The sequence below is a fragment of the Eptesicus fuscus genome, chromosome 15 (assembly GCF_027574615.1).
Source record: "Eptesicus fuscus isolate TK198812 chromosome 15, DD_ASM_mEF_20220401, whole genome shotgun sequence".
NCBI classification, from domain to species: domain Eukaryota; kingdom Metazoa; phylum Chordata; class Mammalia; order Chiroptera; family Vespertilionidae; genus Eptesicus; species Eptesicus fuscus.
In genome coordinates this window covers 1,279,699-1,299,222 of record NC_072487.1, presented here as the reverse complement: position 1 = coordinate 1,299,222, position 19,524 = coordinate 1,279,699, and the positions used below count along the sequence as shown (strand labels likewise).

The following is a 19,524-nucleotide window of genomic DNA, read 5'->3' as shown; positions in this document are numbered from 1 at the left end:
CCTTTACAGCTATCTTGAAGGTAGGCTACATTCCCAGTGTGGTACCCTGGCCCATGGTTCTGGAGGGGACAGAGATCTTATTCACAAATTATTTTGTATGTCTGTCCTAATCTGTCTGGAGGCTACCTGAAGGGCTGACACAAGGTTCGCATATCTCTGTCTGACCAAATGTGGAACTCTATCAGGGCGGAAAAATGGCATGTATGGTTGAAAACATTGCAAGACAATCAAAACATCCACAATTGCTCAGAGCCAAAGATCATGATTGAGACATACACAGGCTGCCTACAGCCAGGACAGGAAAGCATGCAAGAGAGTTTCTTTGGGATATTAGGGCATTCAAAAGTGTTGTGTACTAGGGAATCTAGAAAGCCATGTGCATGCCCAGAGCAAGACACTGTACAGAAAAGACCTGAGCAGACCTTAAGTCTTCACTATTAGTCTCAATGGAAGTAAGAAGTAAAAGCTTAGGCAAATTAAGCTCCTGGTGTTCAAGGAAATCTTAGTCAAAACAATGGCTAAACACAAACTAAGTCTTCAACAAATAAAGCCAGCAAGTACTGGGGGAAATGAGAATATGATTTTCAGAGTTACTACTTACAATATTCAAATGTCCTGTTTTCAATAAGAAATCATAAAACATGCAAACAATTAGAAAAGCATGGCTCATACAAAGGGGAAAATAATTAGCAGAAACCACCCCTGAAAAAGTCTAGATTTTGGACTTACTAAAGAAAGACTTTAAATCAGCTGTCTTGTTGTTGTTGTTGTTGTTAATCCTCACCAGAGGATAATTTTTCCACCAATTTTTAGAGAGAGTGGAAGGAGGGGGAGAGACAGAGAGAAATACTGATGTGAGACAGACACATCAATTGATTGCCTCCTGCACACGTCCCAACCAGGGCCAAGGATCAAACCTGCAACCGAACTCTGTGCTCTTGACCGGAATAGAACCCAAGACCCTTCAGTCTGAGGGCCAACGCTCTATTATCAGACCAAACAGGCTAGGGCAAATCAGCTATCTTAAATATGCTGAAAGAGCTTAAGGAAACCATGGACAAACAGGAAACCAGGAAAATGACAGGTGAACAACATGAGAATATCAATAGAGACAGGAATTATAAAAGGAACCAAACAGAAATATTAGAGCTAAAATACAAGAACTGAAATTTAAAATTCTACTGGAGGGAACCAACAGCAGACAGAGCAGGCAGAGTACATAATCACAAACTTGAAACCTACAATTGAAATTACGGAGTGTGGGAAGCAGAAAGAGAAAAAGAATGAAGAAAAGTGTACAGAGCCTAAGGTATCTGTGCGATACTGTTAAGCGATCTAACTTATGCATTATGAGCATCTAAGAAGGGGAAGAAAGAGAGATGGGCAGAAGAAATACCTGAAAAACAGAAAGAAAAGACTGTCAACCAAGAATTCTACGTCTAATGACGTAATCCTTTAAGAATGAAGGAGAAATTAAAGACTCTCAGATAAACAAAAACTAAAGAGGTTGCGTCTAAAAAATCTGCCCCACAAGAAATGCTGAAGGGAGTTCTTTAGGCTGAAATGAAGGGATAATAGGCGGTAACTCAGAGCCCTATGAAGAAAAAAGAAAGTAACTACACAGGTGAATATGTTGGTGAGGAACACTCAATACTGTAACTTCCGTTGTAATTCCTTGTTTCCCATGTCTAACTTAAAAGGCAAATGCAATAAATAATAATTATAAATATGTTAATGGGCACACAACATTAAAAATTCAGCTCTAGCCAGTATGGCTTAGTGGATAGAGTGTCGGCCTATGGATTGAAGGGTCCCAGGTTTGATGCTGGTCAAGTGCACATGCCTGGGTTGCGGGCTCAATCCCCAGTAGGGGGTGTACAGGAGACAGCCAATCAATGATTCTCTCTCATCATTGATGTTTCTATCTCTCTCTCCCTCTCCCTTCTTCTCTGAAATCAATACAAATATATTTTAAAAAATTCAATCTGTGACAAAAACAATACAAAGAGGGTAGGATGGAAATATGGAGGAGCAGAAAATTTATATACTATTTAAAAGAGTTGGTATTATTCAAACTAGGTTGTTATAAATTTAACATGTTAATTGTAACCCCCTAAAGGTAAAGAGAAAGGGAATCAAAATTATGCACTACAAAGAACAATCAAATATATTTTTAAACTTTTAAGAAATATTTTTTTTTATTTCAGAGAGGAAGGGAGAGGTAGAGAGAGAGATAGAAACATCAATGATGAGAGAGAATCATTGATACGCTGCCTCCTGCACACCCCCTACTGGGGAATGAGCTGCAAACTGGGCAAATGCCCTGATTAGGAATCGAACCAGGACCTCCTGGTTCATAGGTCAATGCTCAACCACTGAGGCACACTGGCTGAGTTCAAATGTATTTTTAAAAGCAATAATGGAGAAATTGAGAAATAAAAACATGTAAGACATATAGAAAATAAATAAATGGCAGAAGTCCTTCCTTATCCATAATTACTTTAAATGTAAGTTGATTAAACTCTCCAATTAATAAGCAGAAATTGGTAGAATGAATAAAAAGCTTCGTCAATCTATATGCTTATCTGTAAGCGACTCCTTTTAGATACAAAGATACAAAGAGGTTGAAAGTAAAAGGATGAAAAAGAGAGCTGAGTGACTATTTTATTATCAGACCAAATAAATTTTAAGTCAAAAAAAGTTACAAGAGATAAAGAAGGACATTACATTGGATCCATCAATATATATAAATTTATACATATCTAACAACAGAGCTCCAACTCAATAATGATACAAAGAGAGAGAGAATTAAAGAGAGAATTAGATAATTCTACACTAATAGTTATAGACTTCAATACTTCACTCCCAATAAATAGAACAACCGGACCGATCAGTAAGGAAAGAGAAGACCTGAACATCACCATAAGCCAATTAGCCCTAACAAATATTTACAGAATACTCCACCCTACAATAGCAGAATATACTTTCTTTTTGATATTTTTATTGACTGAAGAGAGGAAGGGAGAGGAATAGAGAGATAGAAAAATCGATGATGAGAGAGAATCATTGATCGGCTGCTTCCTGCACGCCCCACACTGGGGATCAAGCCCATCACCTGGCCATATGCCCTGAGCAGGAAATAAACCGTGACCGCCTGGTTCATAGTTGATGTTCAATCACTGAGCAACACCAGCTGGGCCAGAATATATTTTCTTTTCATTAGCACATGGATGATTCTCCAAAACAGGATCTATAGTAAGCCATGAAACAAGTCTTAATACATTTTAAAAGATTAAAATCATACAAAGTATCTTTTCTAACACAATTAATGAAACTAGAAATCAATAACAAAAAAGTACTAGAACACTGACACATGTGCAGAAATTAAACAACATACTCTTAACCAAAGGGCCAAAGAAGTAATCAGGAAAATCAGCAAATACTTTGGGACAAATGAAGAGACAACACATCTATATTTCAGATAAAGAGAAAGGAATTCTCAGAGGGAAATTTATAGCTGTAAATCCTACATTAAAAAACAAAAGATCTTAAATTAATAAACTAATTATATATTATAATAAACAAAATAAAGAACAGAAAAACAATAGAGAAAAATCAATGAAACCAAAATCAATTATTTGAAAAGATGAACAAATTGACAAAGTTTTAGCTACCAAACTGGATAACTCACATAAAACAGAAAGATTTCTTTTACCATAACTCACTCAAGAAGAAACGGGAAATCTGAATAGACCTACAACAATAGTGAAATTGAATCAGCAATCAAAAACCTCTCAAAAAGAAAAGCCCAGGACCAGAGGCCTTCACTGGTGAATTCCACCATTTAAAAGAGAAAGAACACCACGTCTTTCTTAAACTCTCTAAAAAGTTGAAGAGGTGGGAACACTTCCTAACTCAATCTATGTGGCCAGCATTACCCTGATACCAAAACCAGATAAATACAACACAAGAAAATTACAGATTAATACTCCTGATGAATATTGATGGCAAAAACTCCAATAAAATATTAGCAAAAAGAAGAAAAAATAAATATTAGCAAAATGAATTCAGTAGCATATTAGAAGGAGTATACACCATGACTAGGTGGGTTTTATCCCAGGAATGCAAAGTTGGTTTAACATATGAAAATCAATGTGATCTACCATTCATAATTAATGCAGAAAAAGCATTTGACAAAATGAACACTCTTTCATGATAAAAGCACTCAAGAAACTAGAAATAGAATGCACTTCCTCAATATCATAAAGGCCAGATATACATATCTAAAAAACACATAACTAATATCATATTCAATGGTAAAAGATTTAAAATTAGAAACAAGACAAGGATCCTTGCTTTTGCCACTTCTATTCAATACAGCAGAAGAAGGTCTAGCCAGAGAAATTAGGCAAGAAAAAAAATAAGTAAAAGGCAACAATATTGGAAAGGAAAAGGAAAATGATCTCTCTGCAGAGGTGACATGACCTTATATGTAGATGACGCTAAAAATCCACCAAAAAAACTGTGAGAGCTAATTCATAAATTTAGCAGTTTCAGGGTACAAAATCAGTTGTATTTCCATGCATGAATGATGAATAATCTAAAAAATTAAGAAAACAATATATTCACAATAGTATAAATAAGAATAGAATACTTAGGAGTAAATATAAGGAGTTGAAAGAGTAACACACTGAAAACTAAAAAAAACATTGCAAAAAGAAATTAAGAAAGACACAAATAAGGCATGCAATGTTTATGGATTGAAAGATTTAGTATTGTTAATATGTTAATACTACCCAAACTGATATACAGATTCAATGCAATCACTATTAAAGTCTCAATGGCATTTTTTCAAAAAATAAAAAAAGTCATCCTAAAAGCATGGGCGCGCGCACACACACACACACACACACACACATCCCATTAGGATCCTCGAGGGCTGGCCAATAACCAACACAATCCTGAAAAAGAAACACAAAGTTGGAGGACTTACACTTCCTGGTTTCAAAACTTACCTTAAAGCTACAGAAATCAGAATAGTATGATACTAGCAAAAGGACAGACATATAGACCAATGGAATAGAATAGAGAATACAGAATTAACCTTTGCACATTTGGTCAATTGACTTGTAGCAAGGGTGCCAAGTCCATTCAATGGAGAAAGGACAGTCTTTTCAACAAATATTGCTAGGAAAACTGGACATCCACATGCAAAAGAATGGATTAAAGGGTAAACATAAGAGCTAAAATTATTAAACTCCTAGAAGGAATCATAGGGGAATCTTCATGACCTGGATTTGGCAATGACTTCTTGGATATGACACCAAAGACAGAGGCAACAAAAGAAAAAAATAGATAAATTGGTCTTCATGAAAATTAAAAACTTTTGAGCATCAAAAGGCACTATCCACAGAGTAAAAAAGCAACCCACACAAAGACACAAAATATTTGCAAATCATATGTCTGGTAAGGTATTAATATCCAGAATACAGAGCTCCTAAAACTCAACAACAAAAAAGCAATGCTATTTTAAAATGGGTAAAGGACTTGAATTGTTATTTTTCTAAAGAAGATATACAAAAGGCCAATAAGCACATGAAAACATTTCAACATCACTAATCACTACAGAAATGCCAATTAAAGCTACAATGAGATACTACACCTCATGAACTTTAATGCCAATTAATGTGAAAACTTGGATAAATTTAGAGAAGTACCATTAGGATGGCTACTATTTAAAAAAGAAGACAATAGAAAGTATTGACAAAAATGAGGAGAAACTGGAACCTCTGTGTATTGATGGTGGGAACATAAAATGGTTTAACCACCGTGAAAAACAATTTGGCAATTCCTCAAAAAATTAAAAATAGAATTACCATGTGATCTAGTGATTCCACTGCTGGGTATATGGATTGAAAGAACTCAAAGCAGGGTCTCACACATGTTCATAGCAGCATTATTCAAAATAGCTAAAAGGTAGAAGCAACCCAAGTGTCCATGGATGGATCAGTGAATAAACAAAATGTGGTATATACACATGGAATATTATTCAGCCTTAAAAAGGAAGGACATTCTGCCACATACTACAATATAGATGAACCTTGAGAGCATTATGCAAGATAAAATAAGCCAGTTATAAAATGACAAATACTGTATGATACCACTCACATGGGGACTGGACCTAGAGCAGTCAGATCCATACAGACCGAAGGCAGATGGTGGCTGCCAGGGCGGGCTTCTGTAGGGAGTTATTTTCAATGGGTACAGAATTCCAGTTGTGCAAGATAAACCAATTCTGGAGATGGATGGTGGTGATGGTTGAACAACAATGTTAATGTATTTAATGCCAATGAACTGGCACTTAAAATGGCTAGGATGGCAAATTTTGTTATATGTACTTTACCACAATCTTTAAAAATTAGGGGGAAAGAATGAAGTTCTAAAACATGCTACAACACGAATGCACCTTGAAAACACGAAGTGCAGAAAGCAAGAGGAAAGGGCAAAGGCTATGTGACTCCACTTCCAGGAGGTGCCAGCCTTGCCGCGCCCATGGAAGCAGGACGCAGAGGAGTGACCGGCTGGGCAGCCAGAGCCCAGAGCAGGGCTGGTTCTGATGCGCCGCTTCGTCTGGGATAATGAGAATGGTCTAGATGTGGACAGTGTGATGGCTGCACAACACTGCGAATATGCTTAATGCTACTGAACCACACACTCAACAGGATTGAATTGGGAAATTTTGTTATTTAGATTTACCACAAAAATAATAAACAAACAAACAAACAAAACCATTAGTGAGAATCTCAGCCATCTGCGCAGCAGGATTAGCAGCTGCGGGAGGCGCCGGGGCCCAGGCTGAGCAGCGAGCGGCCAGCAGCGGAGCGGCGGCCTGTCCAGGCGTGGGCCCCGCAGGGCCTGGGGCCGCGGGAAGGGTCTCGGCTTTGCTGCAGAAGAAGGGAGAATGGACACGAGGGGTCAGACTAGCGGAGGTGAGCTGCCAGGAGGTGCTGCGGCCCCGGGAGACAAGTAAGCGAGGCTCAGCCTGGGAGTGGGTCTGAGGGGAGGAAAGGGCGGGCCTCCGGCCTCCGTGCAGCAATGACCAGGACTGACGGCCTGGGTCAGACAGCCAGTCCCGCAACGTTTAACAAACTGAAAACACTCAAAGTTTGTTCTCATCAGTTCAATTAGACAAAAAAACAAAACAAAAACAAACAAATGGTTAATACAAAGATCACGAGGAAATTAATAATTATAGTATTTAAAATCATAGTGGAAATTGCAAATATTTTGAACTGAAAGTCAAAGAAAATGCTACATAACAGAAACTTGGGGCTGCAGGTAAAGTAATTAGAGGGAGTTCCGCAGCCTGAAGCCTGTGCTCGGAGAGAAAACAGGAACTGCACATCTCAAGAAACTTTCTGTACAAAAAATGGCAACCCACAGACAGAAGGAAGGAAAGGCTAAAAGGAAGAACTCGACGGAACATACAGTGAAGAGTGTCAGAGCCAAGCAGAGCGCTCGGAAAGGCGAACGCCGTTCACACACCCTAACGGGGGCACCGCTGCCTCGCTGCCGACCGTGGGAGAGGTCATGAACTTTAATGCCAATTAATGCGAAAACTCGGATAAATTTAGAGAAGTACCAATTGCTAGGAAAGCAGAGTTTAACAGAAAGAGAAACTCCACATGGTTCTAAAACTATAAAAGAAATGGAATCCATTCACGAAACCTTACCCTCATGGGATGGAGGCCTGGGATAAAAACAGCAAAAGGTCAACCACAGCGTGCAGGCAGGGGCACGCGAGAGCCCTGCAGAACTCTGAACTGCCCCAGGTGTTTGAAACTTTTCCAAAGGAAAGGCCACAGGAGGACCTTCCACACTCAAAAAAGAACTTGGAGAGCAGACGGTCCCACCAGCCAACTTCGCTCAACGCTTCAGAAAGAGCACAGCTTCACACGCCCCTCCGAACACTAAAACGGGGCGCACCCCTCCGCGCGGTGCAGACACAGCCCCGACACAGGAACGCATCACGCGACACGGTCAGACAACAGCTCCTGGCTTCTGCCCACCTGCACCCGAGCCCAACAAGGGGTGCCCCTGAGGGCAGGATGCAGGCCCCCCTGCATCTCTAGCCTGAGGTCACCAGATCCGGGGCAGCCCACCTAGATGTACCCATGCCAGGCCGAGAGCTGCTGCTCTGCTGAAATGTGAGGTCACAGCCCGGCTCCCATCCCGTCCCTCTGACCCCGCCACGCCCCACTTACAGCCCGAACCTCGCCGGAGGCTGGGGGCCAGCCGGCCGTCGCCTCCATGTCGTGCAGCTTCTGCGTCTGCTTCAGCTGGTTCAGCGACGGCTTCAGCTGCGGCGCCCCCGCCGTCTGGCTGGCCCACTGGTCCACCAGCCGGTGCAGGTCGTCCGTGAACGTGCCCTTGTTGTTGCTGTTGTTCACCTGCGCCTGGGCGTGCAGGGCCGCGGCGGGGCCCGGCTCGGGGCCGGGGGCCAGGCTGCTGGTGGAGGACCCTGGGGAGGCACACACAGGCGGCGTTGGCGGCCTCGCACCGGCAGCAGGGCCAGCTGCATCACGCAATGGTCTCGCGCAGGCCAGGCAACACCTTGCTTCAGGAGATGGTCTGCATCAGAACCCGCATGCCAACGGTGGGCGTGTGAAGCACTTCCGCAGGCCGCAGGCCTGGGCCGTCACCCCCTCGCCAGCCAGGCAGGGGCCAGGGCCGCTGCAGCAGCATCCACGCTGCGCCCACGCCGCTCGGCCTGCCAGGCCCGGGAGAGCTCGGGAAGGAGCCTCCGGCGCAGACGGGAGGCACCCGTCCAGGCAGCACGCTCAGCTCTGACGCGAGGACGCCAAGGGGCTGCTCTGGGCGCACGGCTGCTGCTGAGGGCGGGTCGCGGCGTTCCTGGGACTAAGTGGCTTGGTGTTTGGATTTCAGACACAGAAACTGCCCCTCTCCTCGCCAGAGCATTGGGGACGGTGCTGATGAAGGGCACAAACCTAGAGCCTTCCACCGCAACGGGCCCGCCGTCCGGGCGCCCCGAGGCCGCCCCACAGCTGGAGCAGGAGCGAGGCCGGGAGGCCGGGCCGCGGCTCGGAGCTGGGCAGAGGCAGGGCTCTCCCCGCGCCACTAGGTGTGTTTTAAGTGACCCAAACAGGACGTTTCACTTCTACAAAAACGGTGCCCCTCCCTTCCTTCAACATATGATTTCTGGTTGGCAATTTTGAATAGGCCCCTTTTTTGAGTTCTGCATTTAAAAATAACCCATGACCATCTCTTCAAACAAGCTATTGCAAAATGTAGTCTACTTTAGTGGCTCGCAACAAAAAAGCAGACACAACAGTTGAACGTTAGTAATGAGATTCTACACACATGAGCTGTATCTACATGAATGTTTCAGCCAGAAAAGAAAAAAAAGGGAAAAAAAAAAAGGCACGAGATGAGCAGCGGGCGGCCAGGTAGGTGGTCCCGCTCTGCCCCGCCTCCTCCTCTGGCACTGTCCTGAGCACCTCACGGGAATACTCCTTCCGAGGTTTTGGAAAAGGAGCCAATCAGCGATGGGTGACGGTGATGTCCGGAGGCCAGCCCGTTAGAGGTGAACTGGCCGGAATGCACACTCAGGCCCACGGAGACACAAAGGGGCACCGCCAGGGGCTGCCCGCCAGGCAGTGGTGAGCGGTGCCCACGGAGGGCGGGCACAGTGCAGGCCCACACCTGCCTGCCCGCCGGCCCTGTGGTTGCAGGCGGCCGCGGAAGCCGAGGGGCACTAGCCACAGAAAGCCCATGCGATGGAGAGCGGACGAGTGAAAAACCGATAATTACGACTGCTGTGCTCTTTGCCTAGACAGAGACGCTTCAAGGCAGACCCTGCAAGGGAGAGAGAACCACACAGACCAAGGGTTAGGCCGGACAGCAGCATGGGACGAGCCACTGTAAGCGAGTCGTCGGTGTGCGAGGAGGAGCAGGGGCCAGCAGGCCGGAGCGGGGGGACGGCCTCGGGCTCAGGGTGCCCCTGGCTCGGGGTGCAGCTCGCGAGCTCGCTGAGGGCGGAGGTGCAGGCCAAGCCCACGTTCAGAGAGAAGAGTGTGCATCTCTAGAAACACATCCCAAAAAAGAAAAGAAAAAGAAACCAAACCAAGAAAAGGGCAGCGCTCGCCACTCGGCTCTAAGGTAGGGCTCTGGGAGCCCCTGGCCGCACCTGGAGTGAGCTGGCTCTGGAGCCGGCCCGGCCCTCAGGCCATGGGGCTTTCCAAGTGCAAAAAGATACATTGCTTTGCGGGCTGAGGCCAGCGCGGGCAGGAGGGAAGGCGGCAGTCCTGTCCAGGGTGGGAGAGGCAGGGGACGATTCTCTCCCACTGGGTCTTGTCTGGTATCCTACCCAGCAGGCAGGGCGCGGCCCCGCCACGGGCGGCCGGCCCTGCGGTCCCGGAGCCTGACCTCAGTGTCGGCGGCCCTGACAGTCTGCCCAACCGGAGAGGGAGAGCGGGAGGGACTCGGGGAGTCAGGAGCTGAGGTGGGACAGCAGGGGGCTCGGGCATCCCCAAGGTCACTCAGCAAGGCTGCGCCAGCCGAGGGTCTGGCTCCTGCCCACGCCCTCACAGCAGCAGGCCCTGCGCACACCCATGCCGCGCCCGGAGGCGCCGCAGCCCCCAGCACGCACCGAGTGAGGGCCGGGCCGCCGCTGGGCTCCCCTTCCTGCCGCCGTCTCTAATGAGCACAGACAGGCAAAGGGACGAGCGGCACCCACACCCGCCGCCCGGGGTGAGCCTTGAAGGGCCTGTGCGACGGCCCTCCGGGGCCGCAGGGCGCGTGGCCACCCAGAGCCTGTCTGCGTACCCCCCGTCATGTTCCTGGGGGAGGGGGTGAGCCTTAGCGCCCAGACGGCAGCAGGCCCCACCCGCTGACCCAGAGCACGGGACTGAACACCGGCCAGGTCTGCACGGCCCAGCGAGCTCTGAGCGGCCGCCGGGCCGGGGCAGGGCTGGCTCCGGCCTCCTGGGACGGCCACCCGCGGCCAGGCGCTGCTCAAACCCCCGAGGGCCGGCAGTGGAGGCCCAGGGACCTCACTGGAAACCCAGGGCCGGGGCGGCACCGGGACACGGTGCTCAGGGGGAGAGCCACGCAGGCCCGCCCCACACCTGACAGGCCCGTGAGAGCCGAGCACAGCCGCTCCGGGCCCCCCGCTGGACTTCAAACGCCGTCAGCTCCTCCGCCAGGCCCTGCGCTCACGCCACTGGGCGCCCACAGCCCTGCCCCTCAGCCTGTCCCCGCCCGGCCCTGGCTGCTCACCAAACCGACACTCCCGCCCGCAAGGCTTCGGCACAGCGAGGGCGCCAGGAGCCACACGGGGCTGACACAGGCCGACAAGGAACCCGAGGAGGCCTCGGGGTGTGGGGGTGAAAAGCAGGGTGTCCCTGCAGGACTCCGTCCTCGGCCAAGGCCCTGGGAAGAGCCGAGCCAGCCTCCAGGCCCCAGAACACCCGGGAAGGCCCAGGGGCGGGCCAGCCGCTCTCCTGCCTGGGGCAGCACGGAGGCCGCGCAGCCGTCCTGTCAGCGCGTGGCGGCAGGGGTGCCGAGCGGCCCGCCTTCGCCCCACACGCACCCGGCACAGGCGCAGGGGCTGCTCTTGGCATGGACAGCCAGCCTGCTGGGCGCCTGCCTCCACCTCCCCCGGCCTCTGGCTGGCTGCCAGGCGATGCCTCCGACTCGAGGGTGCCTGAGGGGGGCTGCTTACAGCTGGGCCGGGCCCACAGCCACCCACACCTGCCTCTGCCCTGGTGCTCAAAGGCTGTCGGAGGGCCGGCCCTGTGGGGCTCCCCACCGCATGAGGAGGCACGTGGCCGAGGGGTCGTGCACCCCGACAGTGGCAGTACGCACTCGGTCTGGCAGAGAGGAAAGCGGGGTCGCACCAATGCACTGCTCTGGGTGTCTATGGACTGAGCCACCAACCTCTCAAGCTGAGGAGAGTCCAAACCTGGTTTGTGGAGCAGGACCTGGGCAGCAGCCCTGTCTGGGACGCACAGGCCCCAAGCACAGGGCCGGCCCCTCGGACAGCCCGGGGGCCGGCGCTCACCAATGCGGCCTGCGTGAGCGGAGGTGCGGGGGCTGCATGGAGGCTCTCCTCCTCCGCCCCCGCCCCCGCCCCCCCCCCCCCCGCCGGCCCTCTCCCACACCCACCGCAGAGGCCCGCACAGGAGGTGGGGGGGAAACACGCCCGGCTAAGGCGGGCCTCGGGGGCCCAGAGACAACCGTGCTGCAGCCTGGACCCCGGGCATGTGGCCAAAGGCCGGAGCACACGATGTCCCCGAGGACGTGAGCCCTGCCCTGGGAGGGGAGGAGCCCACGGGCTGGCTGACAACAGGACCCCAGGACCCATCACGTCCGCAGCCCGACCCGGCGTTCACGGGCAGGCGGCCTGCAGGATGAGCAGCAGCTCGCGAGTCAGCAGGGTCTGCCTGCCCTGGGCGCCCGCCCAGCCGAGCTGCTGAGGCTGTGCCCACCTTGCTCGGCCCAGGCCTGGCTGCCTCTCCCACAGGCACCGCCTCCCAGCGCCTGGCACTGCCCACAGCTCTGCGGAGCCCTCCCCCCGCCCGCAGCTCCCTCATCTCTGAGTTCCAGGGCAGCTTCCAAACTTCACACACAGCTGACTTTTCCAGATGCGTCTCCTTTCCTTTCAGGAGGGGGAACCCACCATTCTCTGCTTTCCCTCCGGCTTAGGCGGGGCTCGCACCCGACTCCAGCTCTGCTCCACCTCCCCGTGGCCAACCTCTCAGCTACCAGACCAATGTCCTTCCCCCGTCGTGGGCCCCTGGGTCACCAGGCACCCGCAGACAGGAGCTCCAGGAGCCGAGGGCCGGTACCAGCACCGAAGGGCGGGGTCCTGGGTGTTCGGGCCCCAGCAGAGCGGCTGGGGAGCTCAGGGCACCTGCCCCGACAAGAGGGCCGTGCAGGCCGCACGCTCCTCACCGCAGCCTCAGAGCCAGGGGCCGCTTCCTGCCTGAGAGCTGGCCGGGCTGTGCCAACAGCAGGATCGTCGCCCTCACAGCACCGAGGGAGCAGGCCAGCCCGGCAGCGGGTGCCGCCTGAAACCCCCCACCGGGCCAGGCCCGTCGGCACCGAGCTGTGCCTCACACACTCCTTTCCTCCGGGCCAGGGCAGCAGCAAAACCTAATCTCCTTGTCCCTGCTCGGCCTCAAATTTCTCTTTGATGTTGGAACAGCGAGTGATAGTGAAAAACAAGGAAAACCCTAAAAGCAGAACAGGTGGCTCTGCAGGGAAGTGGTGATGGCCTGCGGCTGGCGTGGCGCCCTGGGGAACCCCTGCTCACACGGACTTCCCACCTGCGGCAGCCGCCCTCCGGCAGGGACCAAGTGGCCTCTGCGCAGGAGACACCTGGGGACCCGGATGTGCTCACACCACAGCTCCGCGCACACGGCCGAGGAGTGGCAGAGAGCTGGCCCCCATCTGACTCCAACTATCTGACTGCAACTACCCAGCAGCCGGCGCCCCCCAAGCTGAACCAGCATCTGTCCGTGAATGAGGAGCGCCGGGCAGTCCCTGGGCCCTTCTCCCTGCTCCCCGCCTGCCACCGGCCTGCTGCCTGGGAGGAGCGTGCCCTCTGGGGGGATGGGTGCCTCCCGTGGGCGTGGCCTCAGGTCCCAGCAAGCACAATGTATCTTTATTGTACAAGCAAAAGACCACACGCCAAACCAGCATGTCCAATCCAATTGGCAAAAAGCTTAATTTTTCTGTTAAAAACAAAAATCTAGAAGCCCACAGCTTTTGATTCCCTTGCCAATCCATCTGAGGGATAAGAAACAATTTGGGGGAGCCCTGAGCAGGTACCCCATTCCTGGGCACATGTCCGGGTCCCAGGAGGGCACCGGGGTGCGGGCGGCTGGGACTGAGTGCTGTCACGGGGCTTGTGGGCTGCACAGCCGGCTGCCTCGCTAGCCCCGAGGCGAGGGGTAGCCACCAGGTGCAGTGCAGGGGCCAGAGACCCGGAGGGGCTGGGCCAGCTCTCCCGGGCTGGGAGGGTCTGGGGCGAGCAGAGGGGCGGGGCTGGGAGTCCCAGCTGGCGTGCGCGCTCAGCATGTCCGCATGCGGGGGGCGGGGGGTTCTGGATGTTGTGACACGGGCCTTTTACGGTGACCTGCCAGCACTATCTTGCTCACATGCATGTCTTCAAAGTCCAGACACGTGTGAAGCACGTCATGCATGGAGAGAAGGCGGGCTGTCTTGTTGTTGCTGGAACTGGGGACAGTGGATGTGTGTATTTGCCACAATCGCAACAGAAATAAAAGTATGTCCAACGTCACAAGAATACGAGGTGACGAGAGAAGTGCAGCGCGGCCTGGGGGCGGGGCGGGCCTGCGTGGGCTCGGGCGGGCCGCTGCACGTGCCGTCGGTGCCGGCAGGAGCCGCGAGCATGCACCGTGCTTTCTGGGGCCAGACGGGTGGGTGTGGACGAGGCTCTGTTTCGATATTAAGTAAATGAGCTCAATGGCGTAGGGGAGGCATCCTATAAAGCATATGGAGGCGATGGAGACAGGGAGCGGGGAGGGAGAACCAAGGGCCGGGAGGTGATAAAATACAAAAGAACAAATACAGACAGATGGACACAGACACGGGTCCACTGAGGAATCGAGCGCGAGGTTTGCTACTAGACTTATGGGCCACTCTCTCAGACGTTGGGTGGTAAACCGTCCAGCCTGCAAGTGAATATAGAGGGAAGAGAACAGAGACAGGCATCAAGTACAGTCTCCGGCTGCGCCTGCACCACCAGCCACACCAGCCTCGCCACTTAGCATCCACGGCTGCACTCGCCCAGCCCCGAGGACCGCAGCCACTGACCACGTAATGGAAAGGAGGAAGCGCTGGAGCGGAGAGAGGCAGACCCAGGAGCGCGTGCGGGGCAGGGCAGGGACCGGATGTGGCTGCGGTCCCCACGCCTCTGCAGAGATGGCGTGGAGAAGTGCCTCATCGCACAGCTGCTGTGTCCACGGCCATTCCACCTCAAGGCCCAACTCCCAGCTCCAGAGCTGTGTCCCGGGCCCCCCGCGGCCCTTCTGGACCCATGTTTAGCAGGGCACGGGGCAGGGCAGAGCGGGCAGTGCCTGGCACCCGGCACAAACCACACAGCAGACACCACGTCTGACCTCAGTGGTCCTTCCCCAGGTTGCTCTAGCCAAGCACGCCTCCCTCGGAGCCACTTAAAGCAAGACTGTGATGGGTGGCCGCCCTCTCTTTTCATTCAAAGGCTACCTCTAGGGTCACTTCTTTCAGGAGCTGTCGCCAGCCGTGGCCACAGCTCACGTCCCCGCTACACCACACGGCCCTGCGTGGCTAGCACATGCTCAGAGGCGGGCAAGCTGGGAATCACCTGGGCCGTGGGCTCCGCCCCCGTCACTGGCTAAGCCGGAGCAGATGTCTGCAGACAAGGAGGCCCGCACGGAGCAGGGCTGCTGGGTCTGCACTGCCTTCCCACAGGAGTCTGCCGCTGCTGCGGGCCCTGCCCCGGCCCTGGCGGGGTCCTGGGCAAGAGGGGCGCGGCTGCAGTCTGACAAATGACCTGGGTGGGGAGAAGGGACAGGACTATGAGGCGCGAGGGCAGCCCGGCCCGCACGGTGCGCAGCTGTCCTCTCTGCTTGTCGCTGGGTGACCTTGGGGAAGCCGAGGCCCTGCAGGCATGGGCACGTGGCTGGGTGACCCACGTGGGTGTGTTGGGAGGATTAAAGAAATGACCAGTCTCCACCGGTCGACAGCACCGAGTCGGGCTTGCCTCGTGCAAACGCGTGGGAAGGACACGGCAGCTCGGGGGCCCTGGCTGCTCGGGGCCGGCGAGCCTCCTCCTCACTACTTAGTCCCGTCAGCTCCAGGGCAGGCAGGGCCTGCGGTTCCACCTGTGCTCCGCGCCCTGCAGGTGCCACGCGACGCCCAGAGGGAGGGCTTGTGGCCCGCTTCCCACCTGGTGCGGCTGAGCATTTCAACTCACTGGGTCTCCACCCCGGGGTGCAAGGGCTCGGGGTCCGCGGGCACCCTCAGTGCTGGGGCCTCACCACCCTGCCCCTCCCGCAAGGCAGCTGCTCAGCCCCCCTGTCCGCAGGTGACATAGGTCTAAGAAATGCCAGGAAACAGCCTGGTCCCGGCAGCACCCTGCAGGGCGGAGCCCCTGGGGAAGAGCAGCCCCGGCTCTGGAGAGCCCGAGCCTCCTCCCTCTCTCCCTCCCTCCCTCGCTGCGGCTCCCGGGCAGAGCAGACCTGCGCTCGGTCCTTTCCTCTGGCCACAGCCCCGTGGTCCCGCTCGGTGAGGGGTGAAAAGCGCCCTTCCAGGTCCGGGTGCCTGCCTCCACCTGCCCAGCCCCAGCCCAGCCCCCAGCAGGCACAGGGCCGACCTGTGCTGGAGGCCACGACCTTGAGCTGCTGCACCAGTGGAGTGAGCAGCCTCCCAGCCTTCAGCTTGCTCCTGCTGGCCTTCCTCCGGCGGCCGGCGGGTGGGGCCGTGTGCAAGAGCCCCAGGTTGGGGGGCAGGGTCCTGCCCAGGCGGCGGTACAGGGCTTCGATCTCTCGCTTCTGCTGGCTCTGCAGCTCCGCGATCTCCCGCAGGTGCCTGTGGGGAGCAGAGGAGGGCTGGGTGGGCTCCGGCCCAAGGCGGACAGGAGCGTGGGGGGGGGGGGGGGGGGGGCAGGCCGCCTGCAGGCACCGGGCAGTGCGGCTGCTCAAAGGAGCCGGCGTTTATCCAAACGTTTTCCTGTTTACATGTCAGCCACGTGGGATCACGCGCCCTGACCAGCTGCAGAGACGCGCTCCCTCCAGGCTCGGACTCGGGGGTTGTTTGTTTTTGTTTTCTGGGGGGAGGCTGGGTATGGACACCGTCACACGTTTATGCTCACAGTACAAGCCCTGCACATCCTCACAGGTGAGAACAAGAACGGCCAGCACTCGGAACCGGGAGGCGCCTCGCTTACCAGCTGTTTTCTCCTCCCCGCAAGGGAGCGAGCGCCAGGGGCATCTCAGAGGGCCCGGCAGGGGCGAGTGGAGACATGTGGTCAGCCAGCCCCGCCCTGCCAGGGCCTCCCAGCTCGGCACCACCCCACGGGCAGAGCGGACCTGGCAGCCTGGCAGGCCGCCGGTGGGAAGCCTCTGCTGAGACGGTGGCAGCCGCGCCCACCCCTTGGTGTGTGGCGGGGAAACAGGTGTTTTCGTGGTGAGGCAGAAGGAAAAGAAGTTCTAATTTTTCCTATTACGTCTTCAGCGCCTGCCAGATTTATTTTAGAAAAATGATTCTCTAAACAGAAAAGTGCTATTGCATCCGATTAGATTCACAGAGTGTGAAGTTTCAAGGGGGAAGCTGGCTGGAGTGGGGGAGAGATGCCTGGTCAGCTGGGAGCGTCTGATTCAGGACTTGAGGGAGACCGCTGCCCAAAGTGGGCCTCTCAGATTATGGGGCTCTGGGGGTCCTAAGAACTGCAAATGCAGGTGGGAGGCAGGCACCTGTATCCCCACAGGGCGCCCAGGGGTCTGACAAGGCACCAAGGCAGCAAGCAACAAGTATCGGGTGCCCAGGCTGGGATGAGGGGGTGGGGGAGGGGCTGGCCTCAAGGGGTAGGGGTCGGGGGCCAGGGCAGGGCAGGCAAGCTCTCCCGCCCCCTCCCGGCAGGCACAGCCCTGCCCGCCCACCCAGAGGAGGAGCAGGAGAGGCTGGCCAGGCTCTTGGGCCTGTGGGCAGCTCCTGGGTCCACCCCAGAGCTCTCTGCCCTCAGCCTTCTGTCCAGGACGCCAGCCTCTCCCACGCAGCAACCACACGGGTCCTCCTGCCCAGGAGGCCAGGGTGCAGCTGGCTGGGCCCTGACCAGGCGGTGGCCGCACTTCAGAGGCAGCGTGAGGGGCCTGGTCTGGGGACACCCGCTGTCCTGCCGAGGCCTCAGGAGGGGCGGCCGTGGGGGTGAAGAGGCAGGGCCCCCAGACCAGGGGCCAGGCCAGCAGCACAGCAGCGATCGCTGCCCGCCACCTGGCCCAGGCCCCAGGGTGCATGGCAGAGCCTGGGCCTCGGCGCCCCGCACACACCCGCACCCACACCCACGGGACCTACTTCTCCCGCAGACTCTGCAGCTCCTTCCTGATGTCCGCGTCCTCGGGCTCCGAGTCGTTGTCGCTGCTTATGTAGGACGACTGGGAGTGGAAGGAGGTCACGCTGATGGCGGGGACCTTCACGCCCGCCCTGCGGGGGGCCTCGGGGCCCGGGGGCCCAGCCCCCGCCGACCTGTGCAGGAGGGCCGCGGCCTTCCTCACGAAGTCGCCGGCCGCGCTGCCACTGCCGCGGGGCAGGGAGCCCGGCTTCAGCGCCGGCGGCCTCCCGGGTACACGCTCGTCCCCAGAGTCGCTGGACAAGGGCTCCTGGCAGACCTCGAGGGCGGAGGCCGTCTGCGCCCGCCGCGGGGCCAGCTTCACGTCGGGGCTGCCGGGCCCCTCCTCCAGGTACACATCGGGCGGGGCCGAGTACCGCAGGCTGTGGGGGGAGGCCAGGGTCCACTCGTCCTGGGTGCTGACCACGGAGAACCGGCCCACGGTTTTGGCTGGAGAGCTGCCGTCCCGCTGCCCGGGCTGCTTCCGAGGGGACCCCGAGGCCAGAGCACCAGGGGGCTGCGGGGCGCGGGCCTGGCCGCCCTGGGTCAGCACCCCGGGCGCCCCGCCACTCTGGTCTGCGGGCTCCAGATGCGCAGGGATGGTGGGCGCGGGGGCACCCTTGGGAAACAGAAGAGAAACGATTCCACACGAACGCCAGCAGAGAGCCAACGCCACCACCCGGCCGAGCCCTCCCGGTCTCGTCGCGGAGAACGACCTACCTGAGGGGCCCTGGTGGCCGCAGGTGAGCCCGAGGCTGCCCGGCCTCCCTCGGGGCCCCGTGTGCCGCTCACAGGTGCTGCGGGGACAGGGACACCATCACTGGGGCTCAGGCAGGGATCACGGGGAGGGCATGGTGGGAGGGAAGGGGCCACGGTGAGCAGCTGTCCCAACCTCCCCGCCTTCACAGGGGGCGCCCTAGAGCCTGGGAGGGAGCAGGTGTCAGCCCGATCCACTCGGGTCTCAGCAGGCCCTCACATCTGATGGTCACCTGCCGCACTGGGGAGCGGAGGGAGGGACGGGCCCCGGGCAGGCCGAGGGGCATCGCCGGAGGCACTGGGCACAGGGGCCGGAGCCGGCGGGGCATCCATCCGGGTGCTGGCCTCCTGGGCTGAGGCGGGCTCCCCGAGGCCGGCGGGGTGATGGGGGGCCTCTGGAGGGGAGGTGCAGGGCCCTGGGGCCACATCCGGGGGCCGTGCAGCAAGCTGGGCATCGTGAGTCTCTGCCACCTCTACCACCCCATGGTGTCACCTCTCCCCCTCCCGCCTCTACCACCCCATGGTGTCACCTCTCCCCCTCCCGCCTCTACCACCCCATGGTGTCACCTCTCCCCCTGCCGCCTCTACCACCCCATGGTGTCACCTCTCCCCCTCCCCCCTCTACCACCCCATGG

The 19,524-nt window shown here is 55.5% G+C and overlaps 1 protein-coding gene across 1 annotated transcript in view; it reads right to left on the bottom strand.

Moving 5' to 3' along the window:
* The window catches only part of WNK2 (WNK lysine deficient protein kinase 2), a 114,058-nt gene that overhangs the window by 9,467 nt on the left and 85,067 nt on the right, over window positions 1-19,524 (bottom strand). Inside the window, 7 exon segments of the mRNA XM_054727096.1 lie at window positions 8,265-8,521; window positions 9,832-9,876; window positions 14,622-14,720; window positions 15,392-15,580; window positions 16,403-16,617; window positions 18,100-18,752; window positions 18,854-18,930. Of these exon segments, the coding sequence (XP_054583071.1) occupies window positions 8,265-8,521; window positions 9,832-9,876; window positions 14,622-14,720; window positions 15,392-15,580; window positions 16,403-16,617; window positions 18,100-18,752; window positions 18,854-18,930 (1,535 nt within the window).